Below are 14752 nucleotides of genomic sequence, written 5' to 3'. Positions count from 1 at the left end.
AGTTGCATTCATAATGCAAAATAATGTATAAATTCGTTAGATTTTAATTGGAGTTTCCTTCATATTACCATGATACATCGTTTCAAGTCACAAAATGTTAGCATGACATTTTGGAGTATTAGCAATATGAAGTAATAGTTTTTCACTATGGTAAAATAGTTGTATTCAGATCTATGACAACTGGAGTTATTAGGGTCTGTAACTGAGTGATGTTAATATATTTTTCAAGAATGTAGAAGAAAAACCATTAAAGCAGACTGTTTTAAACTAACTTTAAATCTAATATGTACATGTTATGCTTGAAAATGTGCCAATTCATTTAATTTTTCAGTGCTATGAAGAGTAATGCATCTCAAAAAAATGAGTTCAAATTATTTTTCCAATTTTCTTGAAAACACTTGTCAGCTTGCTTTTTTTGACATAATCAATTGAAGGATTGACTTAAAATCCTGATTCTTAAGGAAACATATGAACCAGGATATTCAGAGTGCACAAGCGATCTACATTAATCTCACAAAAGAGATTGGCCCACTTATTAAACAGGCAATCCTGCTATGATCTCCACAACACCAGAGTTGGCCTAGTCCAGTTAGTGGTACACATGAAAGTATTCATGGTTACCTATCATCTTGTGAAATGCATGCAAGATCTGCTAATCAAAAGAATTCACGTGAAATGCAATTTCTGTCCTTATTAATTCACTTCATTTCATTTATTTTCAAATGTCTTTTAACAACTGCCTTAAGTTGTACACACATGGAATTGTTATTTTGGTTACCCCATTCCATAAAATTGATTCTACAAGGTCTTGGCTCCAATCAAACATTTTTTTTGGCAGTTTGCAAGGAAGAAATAAATCCCAGAAAGACATCCAATCATCAACTTTTGGGATGATTTTCTCAAATTTTTTGCTCTACATCCAAATATGCAATAAAGGAAAATCTTCTTTCTACAATGGACTGAATATACATTCAATTACTAGTGGCACTTTAAAACTACCTAGCAAACATACCAAACTGTTTAATAAATTAAACATTTAATAAGACCACATAAAAAGAAATGTTTGCCCACTGCAAATAAACTTTGGGTATTCAAAAGCTTTTCTCAAAAATTCATTTCCTGTGTAGGTGAGTTACTACGTGCACGGTAGGTCAAACATGCATTTTATGCTTATAAAAACATGGTCAATCATGCATTTCAAGCATATCACAAGATGTAACTGGCATTTAATTTATAGGCTAATTTCAAAGTGTCAGCTTTATGAAGGTTGAACAGAAATTTAACAAATTCCTGTTTGATAGTGTCTTCTGGGTGATATTTTCATAGCTGCTCAGTTATATACCAGCTTCATACATTTTAAAGGTCAAGCGAGCAAGAAAGCTTTCTTGGATTCTGCATGTAGGACTCATCCAGGAAGGAGATGGTTTCCACTTATCCTGTCTTAGCATTTTTATTCAGGATTCACATCTCTTTCATAGACAGAAATCTGAAGTAAAAATTCATTCTCAGATCAACAAACACAACAAAGACTATAAAATCCAGCATGAATAACTTGCAGATGAGATATCTAGGAGTATAATCAAAAGATAAATGAAACTCCATCCTTACCAGTCATATTACATGCATTAACTATTTGGTACTGTTTTTAAACAGCTTAAGTGAGAAAATTAACACTTCAGATGAAAAAAATTGTAAATTAAAACTGTCTGCATCGGCTGGCTTTCACAATATACTCTAGAAATTTGGTGGCATGAACCCCTTGATTCTCAGCTTGCTTCTGGTCAACCATTTTGACAGTATAGGCAATTGTCACTCCAATTTTGCACATCTGTAAGAAGACTTAAGTTAATGCTACTTTGTAGGATAGTTGATTGTTTTTGGAAGAGACGTAAGTCAGCAGTCACTCTCGTAAACTACAGGATAAAATGTGATTGTAGTTTCTTCCGCTCTCAAAAGGATTAAACCATCAAAATAAACTATAAATTAAAAAGAAACTTAAATAACAAGCAACATTTTATTCAACTTAGATCTTACTTAATACACTTTAGACCACATCACATTAGAATTAGTACTTTTTCACTGCTTTGAATGTAAGACAGTCTTTTTATTGCAATTTCCATTATACCTAGACCCAAGTGTAAATGTAATGAATAAGTATTGAGAATTTATAATGATTTACAAAAATATTGTGAACAAAATATAGGACCAGTGGAGGAAAGTTTTTGACACAATGTAGTCTCTAATGTACAAGTTTTCCCTAAAGTGAGAGATAAAATGTACCAAGAAGGCTGATTGACAGTTGGTTATTCAAATCATTTTAGTCATATTTATAGATACCAGAAAATATTGAATACTTTACACATACCAAAAAATTCAGATTCCTCACGAGTCGATTACAACAACCAGTCACTTTACTTTAGGCATAAATATCATTCAAAGTCAACCTTTGACGATGAACACAGAATTAGCAGTTACAATTATTTACAAAGTAGGTATGATTTTAACACAGCTCACTTATACTAACTAACAGTTGGTAAAGTTCACCCTTAATCTTGTTAAGGTGTGCAATTTTTCCCATAAATAAATAACATATCATATAAATTAAAATTATGCATTACTAAACAACCAATTTCAATAGTATTTGAATATTAAGGTCAAACACCAGATTCACTATATACGCTCCTCTTAAAAATAATCATTTTGTAAATGGTACTTCACATCTTGGAAAAGAGTAGCAGTCAAATGATAAATCAAAACACCAAAAAGTCTACTTAATAGCCAAAGATGATTCTTAAATAACTATGAGCCATCAAAAATACCTTATAGTGTGTCAAGAAAATGTGATTAAATGTGATTAATACCCTTTGAATCTGATCTGAACTATTTTTGCAACTTAGCAACAAAAAAAAATTAATGAAGAGTGGTGCAGGTATTGAAGGGACCATGAATGTTAAACCACAAGGAAAGACAATGGTACCGCTACTAGAGATGCATAATAATTGTCCATGTAATCAGGGCGATTAAGAAGGGATAACATATTCTGCATGAAGAGAGATTTCAAAGAAAATAGCTAAAGAGAATTGGTCTTTAAAATATATAACACACTAAAAATATTTCTTTCAAAACATGATCGTGATTGAGGTAATGAAATAAATTTGAATATGCATGCCCAACTCTTAAAGAGATAAAAAAGCAAAATTAGTGGTAAATAAAAGAGAAATCAACAAAATTAACTCAAGTAAAATGTATGCCAATTGGCACTAGTACAAAATAAATGTTTTCCGTTCCATTGCTTAATAAATTAGAGATTTAAAAGAATTAAGTAAGTCAATAGAGGAAGGGAGTTACATTGTATTTTAAAACTTATCAAACTTGCAGTGATTATAATTAAATAAAGTATCAACAACGAAATTATAACATTGGTACAACACAAATCACAAATGTTTACTTGGTCCTTATGTCTCACTATAACTATATTTGGGTAATAATCAACAATTCTCTCTAAAAATCTACTCACTACTAAGGTTTTCTTCTTAATATGATGGAAACCTTGAAGTGTAAAAAATAGATGGCTCATAATCAGTATAATATTAGATTTCCTTCCATGAATTACTGGTTTTTGGAGCCATTTTGTCAAGACGGATCCGTCTGCAATTCAGATGTTTCTGTTTGTACACTCTTATCGTCCATTTCTGGAGAAAGAAGAGATTTCCTCAAAGATCCATTCTGACAAGATATTTCAAGGAGTTCTCTCAAAGCCTGTGGAATACAAAAATGTTCTGTGATCAAAGACATTGAAAACTAACAGACTGAAAATAAATCATAAATGTAGACAATGTTGCGTGTTTATTTACATTTCACATATGTTGCTGCTGCAAAACTAAATACATGTGCTAATGGGAATTCCACCCCTCTGATAAAACAAAGATTTTATATCTCTTGATAAACTTGGAGTCTATAGGCATTCAACCTTAAGTATTATGAGAGTGTTGCAATAGAACACGGCAGTTAAAATGCATTTTGGCCCAGTGATGATGAGTTTCTGGGACTCTACAATAAATAACTGTTGATAGAGGGTCCCAGGTTCGATTCCCAGGCAAGGCACTCTGGGCACCTGCAGCTCCACCCAAGCTAAAGTGATTTTTTGGGTACCAGGTCTTCCTGGGAAACCATAACCAGCACAGGGAAAGGAACTGGCCCCCCTACCCTGATGAGTGAATTTTCACACGCCGTATAGGGCTTAGTACTGGGTGATCTCTACCATCACCTACTAAACTGACCTTCGGGTTGATTACTGTGTTTATAGTTGTTAGAGGTATAGCCGCTATTTTTTTAACGTAACAATTCAATTTTCTTCACATTAAAAGTTATCATCAAAATTTTTTGATCTTTTCTCTCAGACCCAAGTATTGTTGGTGAATTCTAACCAGAAAAATCACAGTGCATATTATGGGTCAGGAAATACAGTATGCATACATGAACTTAAAATGTTAAAAGTTACTCAATTCACATCTCTTTTGTATTTAACATCATCTATCACAATTATTTCACTCAAAAGTTCACTGCCTTTAGCTCATATTTATTTAATTATAATTCCTTAATTTTTATTCTTAAAATATTGCAAAATCATGTGACATTACCACAACCGACTGAGTTGATATTTATATTTTACTCTGTAATCAGAAAATGACCATATGTATCTGCTGCCTGTGCTAACTTACTTGTACAATGCCAGAAGTGACCTGTATCCCTTCTGAGCTGATAATATTATTATAATGCATAATGAATTTGCATTACATATTTGTTAACTTGCTTATCCCTTCTGCACCAACAGAATTCACTGGGAAATCACCTCTTATATTACCATACAGAACTCTTAAACACCTATGCACTGAACAATACTTAATTTGCCTTTGCGACCCATTTAATATCAAGTATTTTGATACATATGACGGTTAAGTAATAATAGCAGTCTTGATTAACCCAGTCACAGAGCCAAAATGGAATAGTCACCATGATAAAAATGAAGGATTAAGAACAAATCAAACATACCTTATTCTCTACAGTGAGTTTAGATATCATTTCTTCTTTTTGTAAAGAATCATCCATTTGAATGGCTCTGTTCATTACCGCTGCCATTTCACAAATTTTCTCAGTCTTCTCTAGTATGACCTAAAATTGAGTATAAAATTGTGAATGATGAATATGAGAGTGGTCTGGAAGGGTAAGCAATACATTTATATACTCCAAATTAATGCGAGTGCTTAAAATTAGACAAGCAATGAATCATGGCCAGGGGTAGAAGACATGATTGAAGTAATAACACTCGCCGTGGGGGTTTACTGAATTAGGTTTGCAAATAACTATTTATTCAGCTAAGGGACTTTAGTCAATGCTGAAAACATCATAGTCTCAATATCACAAGTGTGGCATGAAGATAAATCAAAATAAAGCCAGGTACTAGGATACTAAATAAGTAAGTTGGCCAAATTAAAGGTAGGTGGAAAGATTAGGGGGGGACAACTTACATATTTAGATGATAATTTGGAAAAATGGGTACAGTGACATTAACCAATGTGATATCAACATGATTTTACATAAACTCAAGTCGATGTTAATAAATGATGAAGCTGAATTGCAAGGAGGACAAATGAAGGAGTGTTGGATAAAACGGGGGAAGTTAAGAAGTTGGAGGTAGAAATTTTGAAATAAAAAAGGAAGACATATTCCAAGATGATTAGATGTTTTTAACCATGATAAAAGGGATACTATCAGGCAAACTGCTATGAGGGAGGAAAAGAACAAATATTTTAAATGGAAGCAAGGGGTAGAAATTACCAGAAACCAAACAAAAAGGAAGCAGAAGTTTGCATAGAAAGGAGTGTTTAGAGGTACAATATAATGTATAATAGTTTTCTGAGACCATTTAATACCTCCATATTTGATAGAATAGATAACTTAACCTCCACAATGTTAGTAAATCTTCTTTAATTTACTTTGCTAATAAGAATAAATCAGCTGCTTGCATAACTGTAAATATTGATAACGAACTTATTGTACAAAAAAGTAAATCATGTTTTCTAGGCATCTCTATTGACAGTCGTCTGTCTTGGGATGACCATATTCTCAAACTTCGTAATAAGTTGAGTTCACTCTGTCATCTTATCAGATTCATTAGGCATACCATCAATACTGAGGTCTTATTGTCTCTTTATTTTAGTGAATTTTACTCTCATGTTGTTTATAGTATTCTTTTATGGGGCCCTACACCTAATGCAAATATTATATTTAAAATTCAAAAACGGATCATCCGACTTATTTGCTTTGCTACTCATGCAGCATCCTGTCGTCCCCTCTTTAAAAAATTGAAAATTTTACCCATTCCCTGCGTGTATATGTATTGCGCATCTTTGTATGTCAAAAGCAACTTCTCTAGTTATCTTTCCAATGCCAACGTTCACAATTATAACACAAGGCATTCTGCTGACCTCCACCAAAACTTTGTCAGAACCTGTACCACCGCCCATGGACCTAAACATATGGGCCTCAGGATTTTTAATAAACTTCCTAAAGAACTGAAAGCACAACATAAGCTGCCTATATTTAAGCTCAACCTTCAGAAATATTTACTCTGTAAAATGTTTTATTCTATTAATGAACTTCTTGTCCCATGAGTTTCTTTGTATTTAAACATGTACTTAGTATTTATCATTTCTTTATATAACATTGACGTGTCCTATATCTGTGCTTGTTTTTTACAATTGTACAAATCTGCTGGGCAAATAAAATTACTTACTTACTTACTTACTTAACTTGTGATAACCTTGAAAAATAACAAATACAATACTTCTATGATGCAAAAATTCTATCAAACCCTTACCACAGAATTAGCTCCCAATGCTGCACTTTCAAATATTGAGTCCCTAATTTTCAAACATCATGTACTTCAGACAAATAACAATTTTTAAGCCAAAAATATTCCAAAGAAGCTGCGGGAGATGCCGCAACAGTAACTTTCAATGGAGTCATCCACTAATGTGCATTTCAATGCAACAATTTCAGATTGTAAAAATCATTCCCCCGGTCCCAGTCAAGGCGAATGATTTTTACACTCTGAAATCGCTGCACCAAAAATATTCCCTATTTGGAAATTATTTCATTCTTCGATTCAGCTGTGATGGAAGTGGAAGTACCAGAAAATACATGGCTTTACTTCATCTGGTCCATTTCAGTGTGAAATAAATTTCAGTGGAGCATTAATTTACATAAATACCCTGCAATCCACCAAAATGGTATGTGGCAGCGGATGCAAGCACCAGGTGGGATAAGTAAGGGATAAAGTATAGGAAGGGCATTTTAAGGGTTATAAAAAAACAAAAAAAACATTCCCTAAAACCTTCCAAATAGACTTGCAAATCCCAATATATGGCAGTGGAAAAGCAAGTTGCAAACAAAGATCAATTTCAACCACTACAAGAGTTCATGGGTATACTATAAAGAAGGGGACAATAATGAATGTCAACTACCCACATGCAGGATTGCAAGTCATGCAGAATTAGACAACAAGAAGGGGGAAATTCCACCAACCCATGGCCATGCAACTTATGTTCCCCACCCCCAACGTCACAGAAAGAACATGTGGCAATCTGCTGTTGGCAGTGGACCGTGTGAGACATCACCCCCACAGAGAGGGACAAGAAAAGCAAGGACGACCCTAAAAACAATAAAAAAGGTAAGGAATGTTGTAACGAGCACTACGCTAACTGTATTTCAGTCCCATGTGGTCATGTTGGAAGGGATTTGCCCACAAAACTCATGAGATAAAGAGTAAAATGCATGCATATAAGTAAAACTAATTACTCTTTAAACATGGGAGTGACAAGTTGTATTCTTGTTAACTCCAACCCAATAGTTACTCTCCTGTATTGTCCATTAGGAGGAGGAGTCCTTGAGTCTGCTAGTTCTGGTGTCTATTTTTCAAATTATACATTGATGATCCAAACAACCAATGCATGTTGGATTACCAATACATGATGAGACCTTGGCAGTGAAACAAGCAGCTTCGAATTCAATTGATATTTTCTACCTAGCATTAAATCGTCTTCATTGTAATGAGTCCCAACCCAAGCATTTCTGTGATGCTTTTTGTTTTGCCATAACAGTATTTATGGATGGTCCCGCATTGAATAATCTTCTCAATTTTTAAAATGAGGTATTTTTCTATTGCATCCCATGCACCACATACATATTCTGAATGGAGTCTCATGAGAGCATGGTAGCAACATTTCTTGACCTAATATTCACTCCTGCCAATAATACATCTAATATATCTCTTTTTTTTCTTGCCCAAAAATATGCTTCCTAAAAGCAGTGTTTTAATTGAAATCCTTTTCACACCAGTAAAATGTTTCATGGTGACACTACATGGAGTCTCATATCATAGAGCAGACTAAATAATGAATAATTTCCCAATGAATAATATCTCATTAAAGAAATCACTAAAAGAAAAAAACTTTTATTTGGAAAGCCTCACAAGAGAGCCTTAGGTTAAAATAAGGCAGTATTCTCAAAAGCTCTGTAGCACCAATATTCCAATGCAAGAATCTGCAGAGTCTAAATAACTGTAGAAAAGACAATTACAAAGAAAAACAAGCACACAAACTGCATGCCAAATTAATGGAGTAACACAGAAACTAACTGTTAATACTTCTAACAGCAATTCAAGAAATCATTTTACACAAGATTATTAAAATCATTGGTAATCTACCACTTAAGGTAGGTTTTTGATGGGCACAAGCTACTAAATGGTACATTAACATTTTCTTATCCATCTTAAAAAACAAAACCCACATCTAACCTTAAAATAGGCCCTTCTTCAATTATTAATACATCCTTTCTCCCTTCATTAAATCCAACATCCCAATCTTAGTCCTGTCCCTTCCGATAAGTAGCTCTCATACATGTTCTATAAAGAGATAATTCCAATCTAGTGCTCAATATTTCATTGTGCAAAAAAGTAAATCCTCCTCTAAAGGAAAAGTAATTTGAGTTTTCAGTGTACCTAATCTCACCTTCTTGTGTAATCTGAGAGTGGTAGCAGATCACTAAAGCAACTGTATTCAAATTGATTTTTCATATTAATACTAACTGGCCTTTTCCTCTCTATTTATCACAGAACCGCTCACCAAAGAAAATTAACCATGATCCCCAAACAAAGTAAATGCCCTTCAAAACTTATTTCTTTGAAAAATGGATTTAATACTGTAGGCTCCACTAGACTGCATACAAAGTGATTCAATATCATTTTGACATCTCCATCACCATAATAACAAATTAATTATTGAATTTGATGTAGAAATGGGCATTTAAGATTAAAATCAATGTGGGATACAAAATAAATTATACAAATAATTCACCTTGGTATACTTATCACGATTGAAAGTTTCAATTGGATCAGGCTTCTCTTTAGTTATGAGGGCATTCACGTGTTCCCTGTATTTGGTCATGATCATCTCCAAAGCACCTTGGTGATCTTCCAAGGCTTCACGAAGCTTTTTGTTTTCTGTCTTAAGTTCCAAAAGACGCCAATTCTCCTGCTGTATTCCAGCTACCAGTTCAGCTGCTGGTCTCTGTCGACCTGCTTCAGATATACACTTAACCTCATCCTCATACTGAAATAAGAGACAAGAGGCCTGTTACATAATGCAATGACCTCTAACCAGCATCACAACTGAACATCTTACACAAAAAGAATTAGAATCTGAAAATGTAAAACACCTTCATTTTGACACTATGAAAGGCAATTCTAATATTATGTAAGAAAAGTTGTACATACATTCAAGTATGGTCCAAATATTAGATATATACAAATAAACCCAGAACTTACCCCCCAGAACATGGGACTCACATTGTATAATAACCTTCCTCAGGTTATCAAGAGTGTTGAAAAATTGTCCACTTTTAAATTTAAAGTGAGGGAGTTCTTCATGTTACATTTATTCTACTCCATTGATGAATTTTTGAACATGTAACTATGTTTTGTATGTATATTATGTTATTATCATTGACGTGCCGTATATCTTGGAACATGTATGCACCCAGATCCTCAGGCAAATAAAAACTATTATTATTATTAAACACAGGAAGCAAATATGAACTAATTGATAGTACTAAAAATGAGAAATTTCTCTAATAAAACTTTAGGAGTTATATTTTTTATCATTATGGTAATTTGATAAATCATCTAATGGCTGCTTTCTAGTAATGCTCTTATAATAAATGGTGCCGCAAAGCAAATCCTAACTCTTTCACACTAATACTTTTCCCATGTCTTCTACAAATAGTTAAAAGTTAACAGAACAGCATAGAGCAACACTTTAATATGAAAAGGCATAAAAATGTTTGCCTAGGCTTGACTTCATAGAATTTGTATCAATAATAACAGGAAGTCATACACATGAAAAATAACAGGAATATCTATAAGTCAATAAAGACAGAAGGAGCAATGTACTTTTCCACAGAATTTTATCATTTGGCCCAATGTGTTTCATCATGATACAACATCATACGGTACAAAGAATGTAAAGGTTGGGACACACCCACATATAAAGTCAAAATGCAGTGTGGCATAGATTTCAAGCACAATGCCATTTTGGCTTCACTCCGGCCAATAGGAAGGGAGGTACCATGCACTGCATTGAGGAGTGGAATAATCTAACCTGGGGAAGCAGTGGAAATTAAGCTGCGCAAATGGGGGAGGAGGAAGCTTGATGACTGCAGCTTCAAGGGGGAGCAGGAGGATAGCAGTGGAGGGAGGGGGAGAGTAGGGAGTGTGTTTTTAGGGTCAGCTGGGCTGAGGAGTACTGGAAGGGGTGGGAAATATTGATTCATTACAAAGGTCTGAATTTGCTTCCGATGATGATCTTCACCTGTTCAAGTGTGTCACTCTTTAAACATCTTCACATTAAATTCCGTGGAAATGCATGTTCTTCTTCTAATATTATAGAAAAAAATTATTTCCATTATTTACATCAGCCTTGTTACCATTTATATACTAATTGCTACAAAAATTCCACAGTCACTCCAAAAGAAACTTCATTGCACATATATTTTTCTGACTAACACCCCACTAATACTGCTGACTAACTTTCTTCAGCTTGCTTCCATGAAATTAAATATAAGAGTGTAGCATGAACGAAAATACTAAGGAAAAGTTATACTTAAAATTGAAAAATGTAGTTAAATCCCAGTAGTCCTCAGAAATGCTTAAAAGTAAGAAGTACTAACACGTCCTGCCAATGCAAGTCGCTGATTGGAGCCATCAAAATATTGAATTCTCCCACAAAAGCCATTGGTCATGGAAACCCTATATTCTGAGCATTACATTGAGTTGGACGAATTTTCACCATAATTTATGAAGAACCAGGCAAATAAATAATACCAATGATTGTGACTACAATGTCATCAATCCTTGGATTGGTTTGATGCAGCACTCTACCCATATCTCCAATCAACTAACCTCTCCATATTTTATCTGATCATTAGTTATTTATTTTTGTATCTCATCAAGGGTATTTGTTGTATTCCTTCCAGTTCACTTCACCTAGAAAAATGGGCTCAGTTATCTCCCATTCCTTTAATGTGTTTCTTTGGTCTGTCCCTTATCCTTTCCAGTATTTACATTTATTTCTTTTGTCTCCTCCACTTCATACAACTACCTCATGAGCCACTTGATCATCATCCTTCTATGGTACCACTCCTCCAGTGCTTCACATCATCCTTTTTCTGCCATTGCCTCGGTACATCTCTCAAAAGCATGCATTCAGGCATTACTCTTCTTCTTATTTTAACTTTTTGATCACACAATTTGTATTTCCACTGAATTAATTTCCAAACCAGAAGGATTTGTTTATAATCAATTGTACCTTTTCATTGCCTATTCTTACTCATGAAATATTTTATTTTGGCATCCTCTGCCTTCCTGGTTTAATCCTATTTACTTCAGGATATACTACCAACAAAACTCTACTTAAATGCTACATTCAACCTCCAATCAGGAAATATTAGGACCAAGGAGACTCCATGGTTACCACCAGAAGTACTTGGGCACAAATAAAAAGATGCTGCTCTCATTCTGAATTCTTCGATCAAAACATGATGGAAATGAAAATTTAGGACAATACACAAAAGAGATGGTAGGTGAGTGCCACCCTTGCTATATACAGACACAAACTTCAGTAAATGGCTTCCGAAAACAAGATAGATATCTCCCTTAGGAAAATTACAACCACCAGTTTTCATATTGGATAGATATTCTTTCAGTTGACTTCAAGCCTTACAGAGACAATATCAATGCAAACGTATTATTAACGATTATTAACGTATTATAAACATATTATTAACGATTACATCAGCAAGGACACCAACACTATTAGTTAAACCCATACCCATTGACAGGGACTGCTCACTAGGAGAGTGTGTATGATGAAGTTGAACCACATATTGCATTGATATCACCAATAAAACCCCTTGGATGTAAATAATAGGCTATGCAATATTCCATATTGATCTGTGCTACAGTTAAGCAAGTACCTTAACATATTTAGCACAATCAATGCATCTTAAGTTTAAGTATTATATTAGGTCACTTCTTAGCACATAAGCGAACCAGATAAATAGGCATTTCAATTATTACACAAAACAAAATTTGTCGCTGGACTTCTACTAAGTTAAATCGCATAGTTGAAGTTTCGTTCTACCGACCGATTTATGGTCCATACACAATTAATGCTAGTTCTATTAATTATGACTGGCTTGGTTAAATAAGTGTTTATCCTGCAGAAAAACAAAGGAAGACCTGGCCCATGTGAGTATAATTTAATCGCATCAATATTAAAATAACAATGTTATTAACATTTTTAACTAGAAGAACCAACATATAATTAGTTATTAAAATGTTATTAGTAGGTATCCACACACTAATTTGAAATAGGTATAACATCCACAGGGGTTTATTCTTTAATCTAAGTCATAATTTTTGGAGCCAAATAAGCGGTCGGAAAACCAAATTATTACGAACTATGTACATAATTGTTTTACTGGAGCTGACACTATATTAATATCGCATTTTATTTTTGGAAGTAACCTAAACATTTATCAAACTATCTGTAAATATGATGAATTGATCACAAACGATAGTACTTCACTTGTACACCCCTCTAACCTGTTTCATTGCGTCAATCTGTTTATACACATAATGGGCCTGGTTAAGGAGGGCATCTGCAGTAGAGTCATGTTCTTTCAGACGTGATGATAAACGCTTGGCGTCTTGTAGAATTTGTTGAACAGTCAATGACATCTGAAATATGAACTTGAATGATAAGTCTTTACTTTTAGGGATTGGAGGAGTTCTAAATGAATCCCTAAATAGTGATACAACTATAAGAAATTCTAATAACACGAACACACAGCTTATTAACTACAAACCATGAACCTCCTGAACTAAACAACGACTTCAACTTGTCACTTCTGGCTTTCAAAAACATTTACAGAGTTTGAGTAACATTTACATTATTCTACTATATGAAAAGAATAACTACACATAATTATTGTATTTCGCAGAGCCATAAGGCCCCAAAACAATAAAACATCTCATACACACCTTAAAAGAGAAAGGAAATGATTCAGGTAATACTGACACTTCTGAGCAAACAATTAATAAAACTAAATTCCTATGTTGGTTATGGTACAGCAAACAATTAGTACACGAACTGAAGTTTAAAAGCACTATTTCAGAGCCAACCGTCTTTTAGTTTATCTTGCAAGGCTGACAGGAATTAAGGAATCGCTAATAATCTGAAGCGATTATTGAAGATAGTTCATGAATTTCTCAATAAGCATCTGACACAGATGATTTTGTTTACGCATTTTGCCAGCGGAATGATTTCTTTTTTCGCAATTCTGGACTGCTTTGGACTGCTGCTTTAACGTTTAGTAAGCTTACAGCAAAATGGCCGCGTATGATCGCGCTTGCGCTTAGTCAAGCGCGGAATTCAAGATAACTGAAAAAATTGCTATTAATAAACCGTAGGGCTTCAGCAAATAGTGGCTATATTTGGAAAATATCTATTAGATTAATTCGTCCTGATATTCTTTCACTTTAACCCGGTACAAATTTTCTCCGTTATTTGATAGTTATTCCCTGGAGTAACTTGCTTATATTTCGATATAATTTTTATGCAATAATCTGCATCCAAACCAAACCATATTCATCCAAACTCTACCTAAAACGGTTGAAAATTAATATTTATATTATATGTCAATATAAGTTTGAAGCAGCGTGACTGCGTGAGAGGCCATACTGTAAGTAGTCACACACACGGACGTTGTATAATTAATTTACATGTCTAGAGAGTCAACGTAAATATCATAGTTTCTCTTGTTATAATTTTATTTACACTGTAAGACTGTAGTATATACCGCATTTATCATTTTCATCCAAATGTGAACTAAAGACATTATATTAGAGTATTATTACAGAAAGTGCTTGGACAAGGTATCATTTGGCTATACAGCTATGAGCATGCTTGGCATGTGTAGATTCCCACCTATATGGACTGTGAAGGAACCTATGTGAACTGCGTCACATTGCAATTGTAAGTAATTATTGCCCATTTTTTAATCGCGTTTTTTCTACCTACCTCCCTTCATTCCGTCAAACTTTCCTAATGTTTTCCTCCCTCTACCTCATACA

The 14752-nt window shown here is 34.0% G+C and overlaps 1 protein-coding gene across 2 annotated transcripts; it reads right to left on the bottom strand.

The window, feature by feature from the left end:
- Nucleotides 1-1995: 1995 nt before the first annotated feature.
- On the bottom strand, nucleotides 1996-13985 carry LOC139697781 (FGFR1 oncogene partner 2 homolog). 2 transcript variants are annotated; one of them, XM_071596622.1, is made up of 5 exons: nucleotides 13661-13985; nucleotides 13223-13357; nucleotides 9417-9671; nucleotides 5053-5172; nucleotides 1996-3759 (listed from the first exon to the last, which is right to left on the bottom strand). In XM_071596622.1, exons 2-5 carry the CDS (start codon nucleotides 13355-13357, stop codon nucleotides 3634-3636), a joined length of 636 nt encoding a protein of 211 aa, XP_071452723.1. In that variant the 5' UTR covers nucleotides 13661-13985; the 3' UTR covers nucleotides 1996-3633. The 2 variants fall into 2 exon arrangements, with proteins under 2 accessions (XP_071452723.1, XP_071452724.1); XM_071596623.1 differs by having other exon boundaries at nucleotides 13802-13985.
- Nucleotides 13986-14752: the final 767 nt, after the last annotated feature.

This window comes from Hetaerina americana, unplaced genomic scaffold (genome assembly GCF_022747635.1).
Source record: "Hetaerina americana unplaced genomic scaffold, ioHetAmer1.1.p SCAF_8, whole genome shotgun sequence".
Classification (NCBI taxonomy): Eukaryota; Metazoa; Arthropoda; class Insecta; order Odonata; family Calopterygidae; genus Hetaerina; species Hetaerina americana.
Note: the sequence above shows the minus strand (reverse complement) of the source record. Positions and strands in the feature narration are given on the sequence as shown.